The sequence below is a fragment of the Protobothrops mucrosquamatus genome, unplaced genomic scaffold, assembly GCF_001527695.2.
Source record: "Protobothrops mucrosquamatus isolate PMUCROS unplaced genomic scaffold, P.Mucros_1.0 scaffold2075, whole genome shotgun sequence".
Classification (NCBI taxonomy): domain Eukaryota; kingdom Metazoa; phylum Chordata; class Lepidosauria; order Squamata; family Viperidae; genus Protobothrops; species Protobothrops mucrosquamatus.
The window spans coordinates 314023-330657 of NW_015388179.1; the positions used below are offsets into that span (position 1 = coordinate 314023).

A 16635-nucleotide genomic window follows, 5' to 3' on the forward strand; every position below is an offset into this window, starting at 1 on the left:
GAGTAATATCAGATGTTCAAGTCATTTTAGAAAAAGCGAAAGAACATGAGACATTTCTGATGCATAGTGGATAATTGAGAAAGCCAACTAAAACAACAAGAAGTCAGAATGTACTTCATTAATTATAGAAAAGCCTTTGGTTTTATTAATCATGTCAAGCCGTGGAACGTGCTTAGAAAAATGGGAGTCCTAGAATATCTCATTGTCCTTATGCAAAACCTATATATAGTTCAAGAATCCGCAGTATAGATTGCACTTGGCGAAACAGACTAGCTCCAGGTTGGCAAAGGAGTGAGATGCAGGGCTGTATACCTTCCCCTTATTTATTCAACCAGCAGTGAAAGTTGGACCATAAGAAAGGCTGAGCGCCAAAGAATTGAGGCCTTTGAACTATGGTGCTGGAGAAGACTCCTGCGAGTCCCCTGGACTGCAAGGCCATCAAACCGGTCAGTCCTAGAGGAGATCAACCCCGACTGCTCTTTAGAAGGCCAGATCCTGAAGTTGAAACTCAAATACTTTGGCCACCTAATGAGAAGGAAGGACTCACTGGAGAAGAGCCTGATGCTGGGAATGATGGAGGGCAAGAGAAGAAGGGGACGACAGAGAATGAGGTGGCTGGATGGAATCCCTGAAGCAGTAGGCATGAGCTTAAAGGGACTTCAGAAGATGGCAGAGGATAGGAAGGCCTGGAGGAACATTGTCCATGGGGTCGCGATGGGTCGGACACGACTTCGCAACTAACAACAACAATATGCTGAATATATATGTTAAGGGAAATTGGATAGGAAGAGGATGACCGTGGTTCAAAAACTGTATAAAGAAACACCAATAACCTGCACTATGTTGATGTGACTACTCTGGTAGACAAAAATACAAAAATAAAAAGATCTAGTCATAAAAGTAAAGCAGCACAATAAAAGAAATGAATGCACCGTTGGAAGAGCTGAAAGATCAGGTTAGGCAGTGGCCCCCAATCTTTTTGGTACCAGGGACCAGTTCTGTGGAGAGAGGTTTTTCTGCAGGCTGGGGGGGGGGGCTGGTTTTGCATGCTGCCTGTATCCCGCGGATGGAGCTTCGCTTGTTTGTGCAGCCCCGTTTCTGGCATGCCGCAGCCTGCTGCCGGTCCATGGACCAGTGTTTGGGGACCCCTGAGGTTAGGGACAGATCATCGTAGAAAAAAATCTATATATGTGGTTGCTAGAAATCAACCACAGCTTAATGCCACATAATCAACCGTGTTTCTTTGAACAGCAAAGTATTTTCAGAGATCAAGGATAAACCAAAAAGCAGAGAATCTGTAAGGTAGCCATGGTATCAAAATTCATCAATTTAAGGCCTACAGCGGGAAGCAACTCATAGCTTGAACAATAGACTTACTTTAGTATTTCTTCGCGACACTGCCTCTGTGTGGCAAAGCAAGCAATGGCCCACATCTTGATTTCCACACCTGTATGAAACTGTTTCCCACGCATATCCCATACACCATGGCTTGGTGTCGCCACTGTTCGATTCTAAAGAAATAAAACAGAAATATCAGTGTACTTGCAGTTTACACAATGAGCACTAGATGTCATGCCACAGATGCATAAAATTAGACTAGGGACTAGAGCAGGGGTAGGCAATCTTGGCTCTTTTTATGACTCGTGGACTTCAACTCCCAGAATTCCTGAGCCAGCCAGGAATTCTGGGAGTTGAAGTCCACGAGTCATAAAAGAGCCACGGTTGCCTACCCCTGGACTAGAGAAATGAAATTAAAAAAACCAAGACAGTCCAAAGCTACCAATCCAATTATATGAGAATAAATCCAGAGAAGAGCTTCTTACCCGCCCTCCATACTGCAACATCGGAGCTGGGAGCACTCTCCCCGTCACATGAGCCATCTCGTCACGCACTTTAAACTGGAATTCCTGAACAAATGGGTCAGCATCATAATTTGCACTTCGCACCTGAATTAAAGAAGAGATAAAGAGGGGACAATAGTTAAGTGATAATAACTCTACAGTAGCTGACTTCAGTACTTGTACAATAATAAACTGATATGATTAAAAAAGAGAGGAGACATTTGGGAGGTGAGGAGAAAAATGGGGACAAGCACACTGGATCCTCAATGACCCCTCCAGCTGGCTTAATATCTATTTTTCTAATTCAAAGGCAAACTGACCAGTCTGCTGATTTCTTCTTGTCTGTCAGGTGCAGACCTGGCTGTTGCTTTTATCATTGTTGACGTTTGATTGTCTGTAAGCTTCTTAATACATCGCTGGCCTGCCACGATGTTACAAACCTGCAAAAATATTACACGTTAATCTTACGATAACCAGTGAACAAACAATGGAGCTATACAATTGCGAATATGTTTCTTATATACCAGGGGAAACTCCACTTCCACCAAAATAACCTGCTATAATAATGCTGTCCAATGGCATCCTGCGTATGTATGCTTCATGGCCAGAATTTCCCAGGGAATATGAAGACCTTGGTTGAGAAGTCTAGAAACCGAAGGGCACCCAGGTTTGAGAAGCATGTTCTACGTACGTCAATAGTACTTTTGTGAATTGACTGGATAGTATTGCTTAACTGATTATGTGCCATCAGGCCTGGATCAATCCTTAGCAACCACATAGATTTCCTCCAGTTTGATTAATCCCTAGCTTGGTCTTTCAGGACTTTAAGTGGTGAGATACTACTATATCTAAAAAAAAACCTGAAAGAATAGAATAGAATCTTTATTGTCACTGTGTAACTCACGACGAAATTAAGTAATCAAGCTTCTACAGCCAGTGTTTTTTAACTTGACACTGGGCCCAAAGAATAGTGACTCCTTACAAATCTAACAAATACATTAGAACATAAAGTTTCACGAGCAAAGGCTGCTTTAGACTCATGGTTATCTTCAGTTCACAGGAAAGCTCACATATACAGAATGTATGCATTGTTTAAAAAAAAAATTAACATTTTCAAATCTGCAAATGAAAGATTCTGGGGTCTTCAAATGTTTGAGAGATTGTGATATCAAATACATTACTTCAAGAGGCAGATAGGTGTGTTTCTGCTCCTGTCCCACTTGTAGACAAGGAAGATGAGGATACTTCAGCTGTAGGTTGTACTTTTCTCTGAAATACTGTGCTACTGTTCTCTCCACCGTCTGACCATTTTCTAACTGCAATGGAAATCTGGAAAGTGGAATTGAAATAATAGTTAATTTGCTCGGGTCTGTGGATCCATGGATTTTTTTCCTCCCATAGTATATGCAGGCAGTCCTTGAACTACAACTGTACATTTAATGATGGATCGAAGTTACAACAGTCTTGGAAAAAGTAACTTAAGATACGACCCATTCTCAACGTTAAGACTATAGCACCACCACTAGAGTCACAAAGTGCTCATCCAATCTGACAGTTCTGCTTGATGGGTCCGGGGTGGGGGGAGGAGGGGGCCCCTGGTGGTGACGACTAAAAAAATAGAAATATAAATTCTAAATAATGTATAAAAAATATTCTCTAATGGGGAAGGTTGAGACCAAGATCGGACATGTGAACTTTGCAGGTTTGATCTGCGGTTCCCCAAGATCATTGCATTGGGGGGGGGGGGTTGTTAGGTAAAATCCAAGAAGAAAACAATATGGCTATGGAGAAAACAAAACCCCCATCAGCACTGAGAGGGCAAACCTCATTCTCTTCTAGTCCTTCCTTCCTTCCCTCCCTCCCCATTCTCCTTCCTTCCTTCCTTCCTTCCTTCCTTCCTTCCTTCCTTCCTTCCTCTCCTATCCCTCCTATCCCACCACAATTTGGGTGCTTTGCCATTGGCTAACATTTGCAATAGTTGCGGCATCTTGCAGTCAGGTGGTCGTGATGTCACCTTCCCAGCCAGCTTTTGATGAGTGAAATCAATTAACGACCACGTGATTTGCTTAATGCCCACAAAGATTCACATAACGACCATGGTAAAAATAGTTGCAAAATTGGATCTAGCCACAAGCATTTGCTTAACATTGTTTAGCAACCAAAATCCTGGTCCCGGTTGGGGTTGTAAATCAAGAACGACCTGTATATTATATTGTAGCCACGTATGTTAACTGTGTAATTTAGCCAGGCACTTACGTCTGATGACTAGCAGGTCTCCGTGTAACATTACAGACGCGGTATTTCCGCCTCATCGTTCCACAATGAGTCACTTCAACCTTCAGACCTGGATGAAAAGAGAGAAAATACTGACGTCAGAGAATGCTTGTACAGACACAAGATGTTTTGTAACAGAACTTATTCATCCCTTATATAAGATTTGCTATAATTTCTACATATGCCACTGAAGAAAGAAGAATGGTTAGACATTCCTAATATAATCCCACAGATTTGTGGCCCCTAAACCTTCCCACAAAACAGGACTAGGCGATATTTTACAATGGTGTTTTGTTTTGCTTTTTTAAAATTTCCCTTTTGTATTATTTTTTCAGCCCCAAGCGCTGATGTCACCAAAATGAAATAAAATGTTTTTTCCTCTTTTCTCTCAGTTTTATGGGATTGCTATGTTACTGCTGTGATGCCTGACGTGTTAATCAGAAGGATTAACACACTATTGTTACTCTTATTAGAAATAAAAAAAACTGCCACTAATTGGTGGTTTCTACTAAATTTCAATGGCCCAATTTTGGAGGGCCCCAGGGTTTACAAAAAAGGGGGGGACCGTTAGCCTGATCAATAGCAAATTAAATGTATCTTTTCTAAGCATGCCAAATCCAAAAACTAATGAATGTCAATGTGTTAGCTTGAATTTTTCCAAAAGATGGCCCAGTTAAAGGCTCTGATATCTAGGAAAACCCAGTGGGTTATGAAGACAAGTTGGTTTTGATGTCAGCAAATGGCATTTTCTTTCTCCCACCACAAAGAACACGGACAGCACCCGAAGGCATTTTTTTTCCTGTTAATGCTGCTTGCCATATCTGGGAAAATAAAGCTCTAAAAACCCCAAAATATCAAGACAAACACAGGCGTCCTGTTATCTCCTTTATGCAAGGAGATAACCATGTTTCACTGAGAGGTGTCTTTTTTCCAATTCCAGTAGTATCAAAACCTTTTTGTGGACATTCATTTACTTTTTGATTAAAATGAATATGAGCGAGTGAACGCATCGCAGAGAACAATGGCTTCCTTCCTTCTCAAAAGTCTGTCCATTTCCAGGGTGGAAGGAAGCCATAGCCTGTGAAGGCTAAAAGGAAATGAAACGGCAAATACGATCCAAATCAAAGAATCCATATTTGTCTTTTCTCATCTCATAGAGCAGAATTGGCCCAGACAGCATCCACACCAGCCAACTGGACACATATCTTTAAAATGGCTACACACTTTTTGCAAGATTTCAAGTAAGAAGATGCAAGACCTTGGAAAGGGGGGGGGGTGCGTTATCCAAAATATAACATTTTTCTGGATTTGCAACATTTGGGGCCTTTTATTTCTTTTCTTTTTTTTTCATCCCTCTTCATGCAAGATTACACGGTGGCACACTGCCCAGGAAAAACACTGCTGATGCTTGCCATAAAGGGACTACAGCTGCTAGTCTGAATGCCACTGCGCAGCACTGATAATTAGAACTGAAATGGAGGCTTATCAGCAAACCTGCTTTGCTGGTTTCAAAAGAGCATGTCTCACTTTACTGTCTCGGGATAAAGAGTAATATTTTTCACTACTGCTAATTTAAAATATGCACAGGCATCCTTTGATTTAAAATAGCCAAAGTAGCTTCAGGTACACACAAAACATATCCTCAAAAAGGATGTCTTTCTTCCAATTCCAATACGGCAGGGGTGTCAAACTCAATTTCATTGAGGGCCGCATCAGCATTGTGGTTGCCCTCAGGGGGCTGGGTGGGTGTGGCCAGGGTGGGTGCGGCCTACTGGGTGGGCGTGGATGGAGTGGGTGTGGCCTACTGGGTGGGTGTGGCCAGCTCTACATCGTTCGTGTCAAGGGGGCCTGTGGGGTCCTGGGCAGGAGAGGGACAGATCTGGGGGTCTCTGGCAGAAGGGGGTGGGACCGGGGCAAGCGCCAAGACATGGTCCACTGGAGGAGCCTCACTGTTCCTCTCAGGTCATGCGGGGGGGGTGCCTTGTGGAGCTAAGACTGAATGCGTTTCAGCATAGATGGCCACCACAAAATTGTACATTGGCTCCCGGCCGGCCTGGACCAGGGCCAAGGCAGTGGGGCTGTTCCCTCATTGTTTCCAGGATGGCTTCGCGGGCCGCATGAAACCACTTCGCGGGCCGCATCCGGCCCCCGGGCCTTGTGTTTGACATGCCTGCAATACGGCAATATTTTCATTTATTTATTGGTACTTCTCGCCTTTGGTCCAGGAGCTCAAGATGGCATACATAATACTCCCACTCCCCATTTTTTTTCACAACAATCTGCAATAAAGTTGGTTGGCCTGAGGGGAATATCTTCGCCAGAGTCATCAAGTCTGCTTCCATGGCTGATATGGGATCTGACTCTGGATCCCAGAACTCAGGTAATCCTCAAGTTATGATCGTAACTAAGCCTGGCAATTAACAGTTCTAAGTCAGGATGGCTGTAAAGCCGGTTATCACGTGACCAATTTGATTTTACAACTTTTTTCTGCGATGGTTGTTAAGCGAACCTGGCAGTTGTTAAAACAAACCCACTGTTCGCTATGGGCTGGGCCAAAAAGTAGGAGTAAATGCTAGTTTCTGGCAAAAACGTCATAAATTGTGATCCTATGACTATGGGATGCTGCAAACGGCCATAAACCCGGGCCAGCTGCCAAATGCCCCAAATACAGTCACGTGACCCCAGAAGGGGTGTGTCATGCCTCCGTGGGAGCCTGCAGAGGAAAATGAACTGGAAGGGGACCCTATGGAGGTCGAGGGAGAGGGGTCTGTGGCTTCAGAGGAATGTGGGGAAGAGCAGGCCAAGGCAGGCCAGGGCCCTTCAGGATTGGGACAGGAGGAACAGGAGAGGCAGTGTTCAGGAGATGAGCAAGGGCCACCCCCACTTGATCCTAGAGCTCGGAGAGTGGAGAGAAGGAGGGAACAACGCAGGCAGGCTCAACTACTTGGGAGGAGAGCGTCCCGCCCCTCTCCACAAGGCACACCTGGAGACTGAAATTTAAGGAGATGCTGTGGGGAGAGGCATTTGTCGGGAACAAACGCTGATTCCTTGGAGTTTGGTGTGTGTTGTTGCTGATCTCTTGTTCTGTGACTTCTGCTTGGAAACCTGGAAACTCTGACCATTGGACTGGCTGACAACGTTGCTTGGATGTTTAAAGAACTCGGACTGTATTTTGGCTTCCCTTCTGAAACTGCTCAGGCAAGCGTGTACGCAGACTGGTTAGGTTTATGACGTATGTGTCATTCCTTGTTATCTCCGTGGCCTTGAGTAAAATTCTCTCCTACTCAGACTGTAGGTGAAACTACTTGCAGCCAGAGGCGGCTGAAGGTGTGTGTGTCTTCCTTTGTTTGGAGGCTTGCCAGAAACGTGGGAGCATTTGGGGAAAATTTGGAGCAATTAAAGGCAGATTGAATTGCCAGCTGACTGCATTGCCTCTGCGCTGTGCCCTGGGTCATCACAGGGTGGCGCTGGAGTTGTGGAACTGTTCAGAGATCAGTTGTAAGTCGAGGACTACCTATATACCACGCAAGACAATGTTTTGATAGCTGGCTGAAGTAAGTAGCAAATGAAAGAGAGTAGAAATATTTCAAACAGTACTATTTGAACGTAACTATAATCTGGATGCTCCCTATGTCTTACACTGGGTGCATTTGTAATGTGACTGTTTGGCTGGCATATAACCAGCCTAGTTTTGTCAGGATGCTGCATTATGGCAGCTGAAAGAATACAGTAGTAAAAGCCAATCAGAGATGATCCACAGTGTGGCTAGAAGTCAAGAGATAAAGACGTAGCACACAATTCTGGCAATGAGGCCTTCCTGGCCACGCAGACTGAAATCTCTACCATCCAGGCAGCTGGAAAAAATCCTTTCATTGTTTACTGGGACATGATACATTTTCAAGAATACAAATCCATTGCCCATCACCCAGATGCCATGCTAATAAGTCACTATGTGGCACCAAGGATAATGTCCCATTATATGCTTTTGATTAATGTGGAGGTCTGAGATCTAAGCAAGCACCTCCTAAAGCAATAAGATTAGTGCGGTGTGGATACGTGCTACATTATTTTATTATTATTTTTTACTCACCCTTTATCTCTTTGGTGAATTTTACACGGTGAGAATCAGTCAGAGGTCGTGGCTGTTCATCAATGTTGTGGATATCAAGAACTTCACACATGAACTGAATTACAGGTTGTGCTTTGTAGAAGGCAGTGGCAGAAACTAGGGGAGAAAAATTAAGGAAATAAATGGACTTCAAAGTTGTGATACAATCTCTTATCTAAGATAAAGGATCTCATCAACTGGAGGGCCTACATTTCATCCCAGGGGTTCTTTAGAAGCAGTCTAACGCCTTTTCTGATTAACGCATTTTATTAAAAGTGAGTTGCAGTTCACAAAAGCTCCTTCCTTTTAAAATAAAACCTGTTAGTCAGGAATGGTGCTATCAGACTCCTTCTGACAGACTAACACAGCTTTCCTCCTACAATGCGCAGGAGTTCTTTGTTTCTCCTCTAATTTATTCTGATTCAGACGCTGGTATCGAGACAAGATGGGGTTGAAAACGTGACATCAGATAGGGCAAATCTGGGAATTTTTTCATATGCTCGGCTGTGACGAGAATTATAAACAAGATGCATATGCCACCTAAACAGTTTCCCTCACTGACATAATCACAAGTAGAAAACTTGACTTGTATCTTAAATTATGTCATGAATAAACACTGACCTCTCTGCTACTAAGCAGATTCCTCATTCTCTTACCAACTCCAATATTGGACCGCACACACTGCGTTCTTTCCAGCTCCAGTTTTTGGACCAAAGCATTTTAACATACATGTAGTCCTCAATTTAAGACTGTAATTGAACCTGGATTTATGGTCCCAAGTCACTCTGATTGTTAAGCAAGTCACATGACCAGACCCAATTTTATGACATTATTTGCAGCGGTCATTAAGCGAACACAGCAGACATCCATTTTATGAATCCATTTTACCCAATGGGCAGGTTTTGCCAGAAACCTAAAGTAAAAAACATCCAAAATTGCATTCACATAACCGGGATGCTGCAAGCAAACTGCTGAGTGCCCAAATTGCAATCGCTTGGCTGCAAGGGTGCGTGTGTATGTGTTCGTTGTAACTTTGAAATTGGATGATAAATCGTTTTTTGGAGGGTCCGTCATAAATTGTCACTAAGAAACTGGTCATAAGTCAAGGACCACCTGTATTCAGGATGCCTGAATTTCTTTTTGCTTTTCAATATTCTTCAACTGATTCAAATGTCTTTTGTTTTTATCGGACCTAATATTCACTCTATGATCTGGAAATCTTTTCTTTTTCTTTTTTAAAGAAGTTTAGGTCCAGAAAATTTCTAAATAAGAATTAATTTAATCTGGAATTTTGCCGGTCAAGTTAGACATAAACGCAACCAATCAATAAAAAACATTTCCATAGGAATTTTAAATTTTGGAGTGATGTGAAATGTTTTTGCTTGGAGAGAGCAACTTAAAAACTGATTAGCTTTTGTGCTGGTCTGAGAGACCCGGAGAGAAAGAACTACTTTATTAAAAAGCATAATACTCTTTTAAATGATCTACCTATAGTTTAGGTGTCATATACCACAGAAACAGAACCACCAGGAGCCAAAACATCCCGATGCCAGTCTGGTCTAGAATCCCTGCTGGGATCTTGCCTGGCACCAACATGGCCAATGTACAAGCAAGAGAATCAGAATAAACATCTACACTATTGAAGTCTAGATGCAGTTTATTCTTCCATGGGTTAATTAGAGGAAAGTAATCAAGCCAATTTGAGGTTCAAGCATGAAAATATGCTTCAGAATTGCAACGTAAATTCTTCTCTTTCCTACCTCCACTTACAATTTCTTTGGACAGACGCACCCCTGTTATTCCTAACAGAACAAAATAACATTTGCTTTGTTTCCCTAATTCCATGTTTCTCAACCTTGGCAACTTGAAGATATGCGGACTTCCGTCCCAGAATTCCCAAGCCAGCATGGGGAATTTATAAAAAGTAAACTTGAGATTTGTAAAACAGAAGGCCTTTTCCTTACAAAATGCCAAAATGAATTGTCTGTGTTTAAGCCTTCATAAATGCATTCTCATGTCCATACGAAACGTCAATCTTTTATAAACCCCGCACCCCTCGTCTGCCGCTTCTCAAACAGAACTGGTGGTTACCATCAATATTTAGCATCATTTTCCACATTGCTGGTCGAACAGACTGATGAAATCCAAACCAAACTTCCCTGCCACCTCCCAATGGATGATCATAGCCTTCGGGAGCCGAAAAAAAGGAACGGCCTACAGGTGTATACCTATGTAGGGAAGGAACCAAATTTTTAATTGATCTATTTCACAGGTCATCATAAACTACATCAGACAGGTCAAACTCGCGACGTATCGGAGCTTTTTCCACACTGCCGGCAATGGGGTGGGCGCGGTTTCCTGGCGACGCGTCCGGCCCACGGGCCGGCAGTTTGACACCCCTGAACTACATGAATGCCTGGTGGCTCATAATAATCATAAAACAATAGAGAATAATAAAAAATAAAGAAAGAAAATACAGGTAGTTCTCAAGTTATGACTACAATTGGGATATGCAATTGTTAAGTGAGTCATGCTCATTTTTACTACAGTTTTTGATGTACGATCGCAGGGAGGGTGCCACAATGGTAACTTCTAGGATGGGTCATAAGTTACTTTTTCCAAGACCGTTGTAAGTTCCAACCATCATTAGACGAATGGTTAGTTAGGGGCATGGTGGCTTAACAGTTAAGATGCTGGGCTTGTCAACCCAAAGATTGGCAGTTTGAGACCCACGTACCACATGACAGGGTGAGCTCCTGTTCCTGCCAACCTAGCAGTTTTGTTGTTGTTAGTTGCAAAGTCGTGTCCAACCCATCGTATCTGACCCTATGGACAATGTTCCTCCAGGCCTTCCTATCCTCTACCATCTTCTGCAGTCCATTGAAGCTCACGCCTCCTGCTTCAGTGACTCCATCCAGCCACCTCGTTCTCTGTCATCCCCTTCTTCTATTGCCTTCCATCTTTCCCAGCATCAGGCTCTTCTCCAGTGAGTCCTTCCTTCTCATTAGGTGGCCAAAGTACTTGAGTTTCAACTTCAGGATCTGGCCTTCTAAAGAGCAGTCGGGGTTGATCTCCTCTAGGACTGACCGGTTGGATCGCCTTGCAGTCCAGGGGACTCACAGGAGTCTTCTCCAGCACCATAGTTCAAAGACCTCCATTCTTTGGCGCTCAGCCTTTCTTACGGTCCAACTTTCACAGCCGTACATTGCAACTGGGAAAACCATGGCCTTGACTATACGCACTTTTGTTGGCAAGGTGATGTCTCTGCTTTTTAGTATGCATACCTAGCAGTTTGAAAGCATGCAAATGCGAGTAGATAAAGAGGTACCACTTCGGTGGGAAAGTAACAGCCTGCCATGTGCCTCAGCATACAGTCATGCTGACCACATGATCACCGAAGCATCTTTGGACAACACTGGCTCCCTCAGCTAGCCAATGGAGATGAGCACTGCCCCCTGGAATCAGACACAACTGAACAGGAGAAAACTTTACCTTTTTTTTCAAGTTGAGGGCTACCTGTGTTCCTTCACTGATAACCATTCATTTATCAACCATTCAAAGTTACAAAGGTGCTGAGAAATGTCCCTTAAGACTAGTTCTTGCACCTACGACTGCGGCAGCATCCCCACAGTCATGTGATCATGATCCATGTGCTTTGTAATTGGCTCGCATTTACAACAGTTACAGCATCCCAGGGTCACATAATTGCCACTTGTGACCTTCCCAGCTGGCTGTAGAAGAGCAAGCAGATCTTGGGGTGGGGAAGTGGAGAATTAAACACATCATCAGTTTAGAATGCTTGCACTGCCACAAGAGATTCAAGTCCAGTCTCTCCTGAATTCCACTGACCGTTAATTGAGCACCAATTTAGTGCTGACCATTAGATGCCTAGGTTCTTGTGCATAGGTATCAATAAATCATCTATGCTGCAACCTTATGAATGGTCCTGATTCTCTGCACCTGCCACTGGCCTCTGACAAGCAAAGTCAATTGGGAAAAGACAGATTAGCTTAACGACTGTGTGATTCGTTTAATGACCATAGTGAAAACGATCATAAATTTGGGGCTGGTCATATTGACTTGCTTTATCACCACACTGACTTATGACAGAGGTTCCAGTCTCAATTGTGATCTTAAGTTGAGAACTACCTGTACTTGTAAAGCAAAAGACAGCGCTTCAAAATTGTCACTTAAATTAAAAGGGTTTGCAAATTGTAGGATCTCGTTTTTGAGTTTGCAAACAGAAAATCACTTTTAGACAAGATCTTCTAATAGAGCTGCCCATAGCTTGATGCTCTATTGTTGTACTAGGAATTAGAACAGCTGAAATCTAATACAAATAGAATTAATTATTAATCAGGAATGAAAAACAGCTGGATTTTGCACCTTCAATCTGTTGAAGGGCTCCACACAAAGGATTTGTTTTATTACCTGGTATTTATTATCTTTTTTTTTCAAAACTGAGAAAGAATAGTTTGCTTGAATTATCTAAGGAATTCATCACAGAAGATTTTTTTTTTTTAAAAAAAGAGCGTTTCACACCTCACTTTCCCCAATACTGCTCAATCTGGAGTTTTACTTTTCCCTCAATATTTCCCACCTACAAGGGTTTGTCTCATTTTTTGGGGGAAGTGAATGCTGAGGTTGTAAAAACCAGGTATGCAGAACGTTTAATCTTGAAGGCACTGAAGTTAAACAGGTAGCTTATAAATGTTCAAATTTTCAACTTTCAAAGACCGATTCCCATTATAAACAGCCGGTTCCTGAAAATATATCTTCATATAAAATTGCTTTAAAAACACAGATTTTGTCACTTCAAGCTACAGACCTAATACACAAGACGAAGCAACACAGCTGGCATTGCTCCTGTTTTAGTGTCTGTCACTTTGTCTTATTGTCTGTCACTTGTCAAATTCACACATTGCCCTTGATCTTCACTTAATGACATACTTGTGGAAAAACTTTCCAATTTTTCAAGAGTTTTCCCATTCATTTCTACCGGAACTAATCTGCTCAACAAACACAACTGAGAAACTTTCAGGAATCTCACTAATGCAAAATGCACGCTCTCCTCATCACCCCAAACCCTGATTAACTATAGAAATAAACAGCATAGAGCACAGCAGGAAACCTACTTCATGGAGGGTAAATGTCGTAGCACCACATCAACAGCATGAACAGGGTTAGTGCTGATTGGCTTGTCCAATTCCAGAGGCTCAGGTAAGGTTCGTCCAGTCAGAACTTCATGCAACAGGTGCCAGCTTACCCGGGAAACGAATTTTATGGACACCTTGAAGGGACGGTCTTTGCCACCTTCTCCTGGCAATGTTACATCCAAATCAACCTATTGGGAGAAACACCATGGAAGAGGGTCAAGCTCAGTGTGAAAAGTCAAGAGAGATTGGCTTGTAAATTTTACTTTCGTTTCTTTGCTAACTGAAATATATAACAAACAATTGAAAACAACACTGAAGCAATTTCTTGTAGCGTTAGGTCTGTCACAAATAAGGAAACCATGTAGAGGTCTTACCCCAGTTGTTGCTACAGGGAGTGGATTGGCTGTATAAAGGCTTCTTTTACCATCGTAAACTGGTCTACGGTCACCAAATATTGTCACTTTAAAATGCTGCACCATTGAATCTACTACCTCCCTAGGAAAAGTAAAGAGGGGGGGGGGAAAGTATATTTGCACATTTAAATTGCACGGCATTCAGAGAGAATAAATAAAAGGAGTTCGTTACCTTAAATATAATTATTAATAAGAATGAAGTTGGACTACATCAGTGGTGGCGAACCTTTTAGAGACCGAGTGCCCAAACTGCAACGCAAAACCCACTTATGCATCGCTGGGTGCCGAGTGGGCGTGGCCACCAAGTGGGAGTGGCCACCGAGCTGTCGGCTCGTGCTCGCTCGCTCGCTGTCCGCTCCGACTTGTGCTCGCTCTCAAGCTGTCTGCAGCAAATGCTGCTTCCGCAGAAAGTTGCTCCTTTTATAGCCTCTCGCCTATTCCCAGACTGCGCATGCGCGGAGAGGAAGAGAGAGCAGCTCGGCCCAGCAATGGCTCACGTGTCACCAGAGACGGCTCCGCGTGCCACATGTGGCACGCGTGCCATAAGTTCGCCACCACGGTACTATATCATTAATAACAATAAAACAATCTAATCACCACACAAGGGAGATGGAAGAAGCTTACAGGTCTATTCTCAGTACCCCTATATAGTTTTTTAGTTTAGAAAGACAAAATACAGTAAAAATAATAAATAAAAATAACTTGTAGCATGTGTTTAAATACTAGACAAGCCATATCTTATCTCTGTGTTTTCTAATTTTGAATTCCTTTATGCAAAGCTGCTTATTTACATAATCGTTTCTTATTACAGTAACTTCAGCTGTCTGGCTTCCTCTAAGACACAAACATTATATTTTTTTCAGCGTCGGTAGATTAAAAACTGTCTTTACCCTGATCCGATCATTTATTCCTTCCCTACTACATTAAAACTGATGTTTTGTGCTTTGTATTCCTGGTACAGCTTTCAGATTAGAGATTATTAGATATTGATTATTTTTTTTAAAACAATCTATTTTAAAAATAGTTTAGATTTTAAAAATAAATATTTAAAATAATTTTAAATAACCTGTCAGAAGGCAATTTTAACGCTGTGAATTTTATTGACTAGTGCATTTAATCAGAACAAAATAGTCCAGACCGCTAGTGTTTTGATCCCACTTCAATCTACTTTTGAATCACATGGGGGAGGGGAGAGATCAAAAGCAATTGGTCTTTGGTGGTACACCACATCATGAATAGACATATAAGAGAAGTTCATCTTTTCAGGAGATTTATATCAACTGCTGCATTTTAGGATTAGGTGATATGACTCCATTAATCTCCACTCATACTTGGTTATTAACTACTTCAAAATGATTCTAGGAGACTCCTGTTCTGCCACATCACTTATGGAGCACATTCTATTTTGTCTTCTGAGGTTTAATAGCTACTAAAAAGCAGGAGTCTCCCAAACTTGGCAACTTTAAGACTTGTGGCTGGGGAATTCTGGGAGTTGAAGTCCACAAGTCTTAAAGTTGCCATGTTTGGAGACCGCTGTTATAAAGGAATGGCAATGATGAACATCATCTCCTGTCAGCTCTGAATTGATAATACTCTTTCTCTGACAATGACCTAAAAACCCATTTATCATTTTTTTTTAAAAATGTATAGCCAACATGTCATTTTCTTTAGAAAAGTATTATACAGCTTGAAAAGCAAATGGCTTTTTATAAAAACAGATCTGCCAATTGGCATTGGAAACAAACTGGAAGTTAATGAAGGCGTTAATACAAGCAAAATACTTGCAGTGGATTCTATTCAGTTAGATCAGACATGTCAAACTCGCGATGTCACATGACGTCGCGCAATGTATCGGAGCTTTTTCGCCATTGCCGGCAATGGGGTGGGCATGGCTCCGGTATGATGAAACCGGCCCGTGGGCCGGCAGTTTGACACCCCTGACTTAGATTATAGCAATGTGGACCCTTTGATGCTTCTGAAGCATCTTTGAAGAACGGTAATTTTGAAGTTAACAAAGCATGTTTAAAAAGTGCTACTTTCATTCCAGCAACGGAAAATTGGATTTAAAACCTCTAAGCTAGAGAAAGTTCTATTGGTCCTCATACTTTTGTACATCCTGCCTTTTTCACTCAAGCCTGCAGCTTCGTCGAAGTTCTCCAGAGATGCCATTCCTTGAATATTTTCAGTTATTGACACTAAGTGATGCAAAGTATGATTTCTCAGTCGTTTATAGAATTACAGAGGAGGAAAGTCCAACCTCTAGCTCACAGCGAGAATTCAAATTAAAGCATCCCTATCGGAAAGCTATCCAGAAGGAGCTCGCCAACAATCTTGGTAATTGGTTCTACAGCTGAAGAACCCTTACTGTGATCATTTTTCCCTAACACCCAGGTAGATTGTTTTGTGATGGATTCATGCTGACTTTTGTCATTACTGTACTGTTTTTCAAGATCACTTGAGATTAAGTGCTCTCTGAATCTCTCCAGGTTCTAAGGTATTGATGACAGATAACTGGTCTACAGCTTTTGAAAGGGAAATATTCTAAGTCATTATGGAACAGCAAACAGACTTTTGTGTTTAATATTATTCACCTTGAAACCTCAAGATACGGTAAACAAATAATCTCTTGTATAATCACAAGAACTGTGGTGGGAAAAATGGAGGGAGAGAGGTCAGTTTTGAATAGAAAATGAATATCAAACTAACAGTATAAATATAAAATACATAAAGCATAAACCTTAATGTTGCACAGAGCCCTTTTATATAAAATTTTAAAATGTTACTTATCTATACAGGTATTTTACAACTAAAATTATATTCTTTGTAATAATTATATAGCAACA

The 16635-nt window shown here is 42.0% G+C and overlaps 1 protein-coding gene across 1 annotated transcript in view; it reads right to left on the reverse strand.

Moving 5' to 3' along the window:
* The window catches only part of LOC107294752 (protein argonaute-3), a 28963-nt gene extending 12560 nt beyond the window's left edge, over window positions 1–16403 (reverse strand). The window contains exons 1-10 of the mRNA XM_015824009.2: window positions 16384–16403; window positions 13754–13874; window positions 13359–13567; window positions 10315–10451; window positions 8206–8340; window positions 4098–4185; window positions 3023–3170; window positions 2162–2281; window positions 1824–1946; window positions 1378–1511 (exon numbers count right to left, since the gene is read on the reverse strand). Of these exons, the coding sequence (XP_015679495.1) occupies window positions 1378–1511; window positions 1824–1946; window positions 2162–2281; window positions 3023–3170; window positions 4098–4185; window positions 8206–8340; window positions 10315–10451; window positions 13359–13567; window positions 13754–13858 (1199 nt within the window). The 5' untranslated portion in view covers window positions 13859–13874; window positions 16384–16403. The remainder of the gene's footprint in view (window positions 1–1377; window positions 1512–1823; window positions 1947–2161; window positions 2282–3022; window positions 3171–4097; window positions 4186–8205; window positions 8341–10314; window positions 10452–13358; window positions 13568–13753; window positions 13875–16383) is intronic.
* Between the last annotated feature and the right edge of the window lie 232 nt (window positions 16404–16635).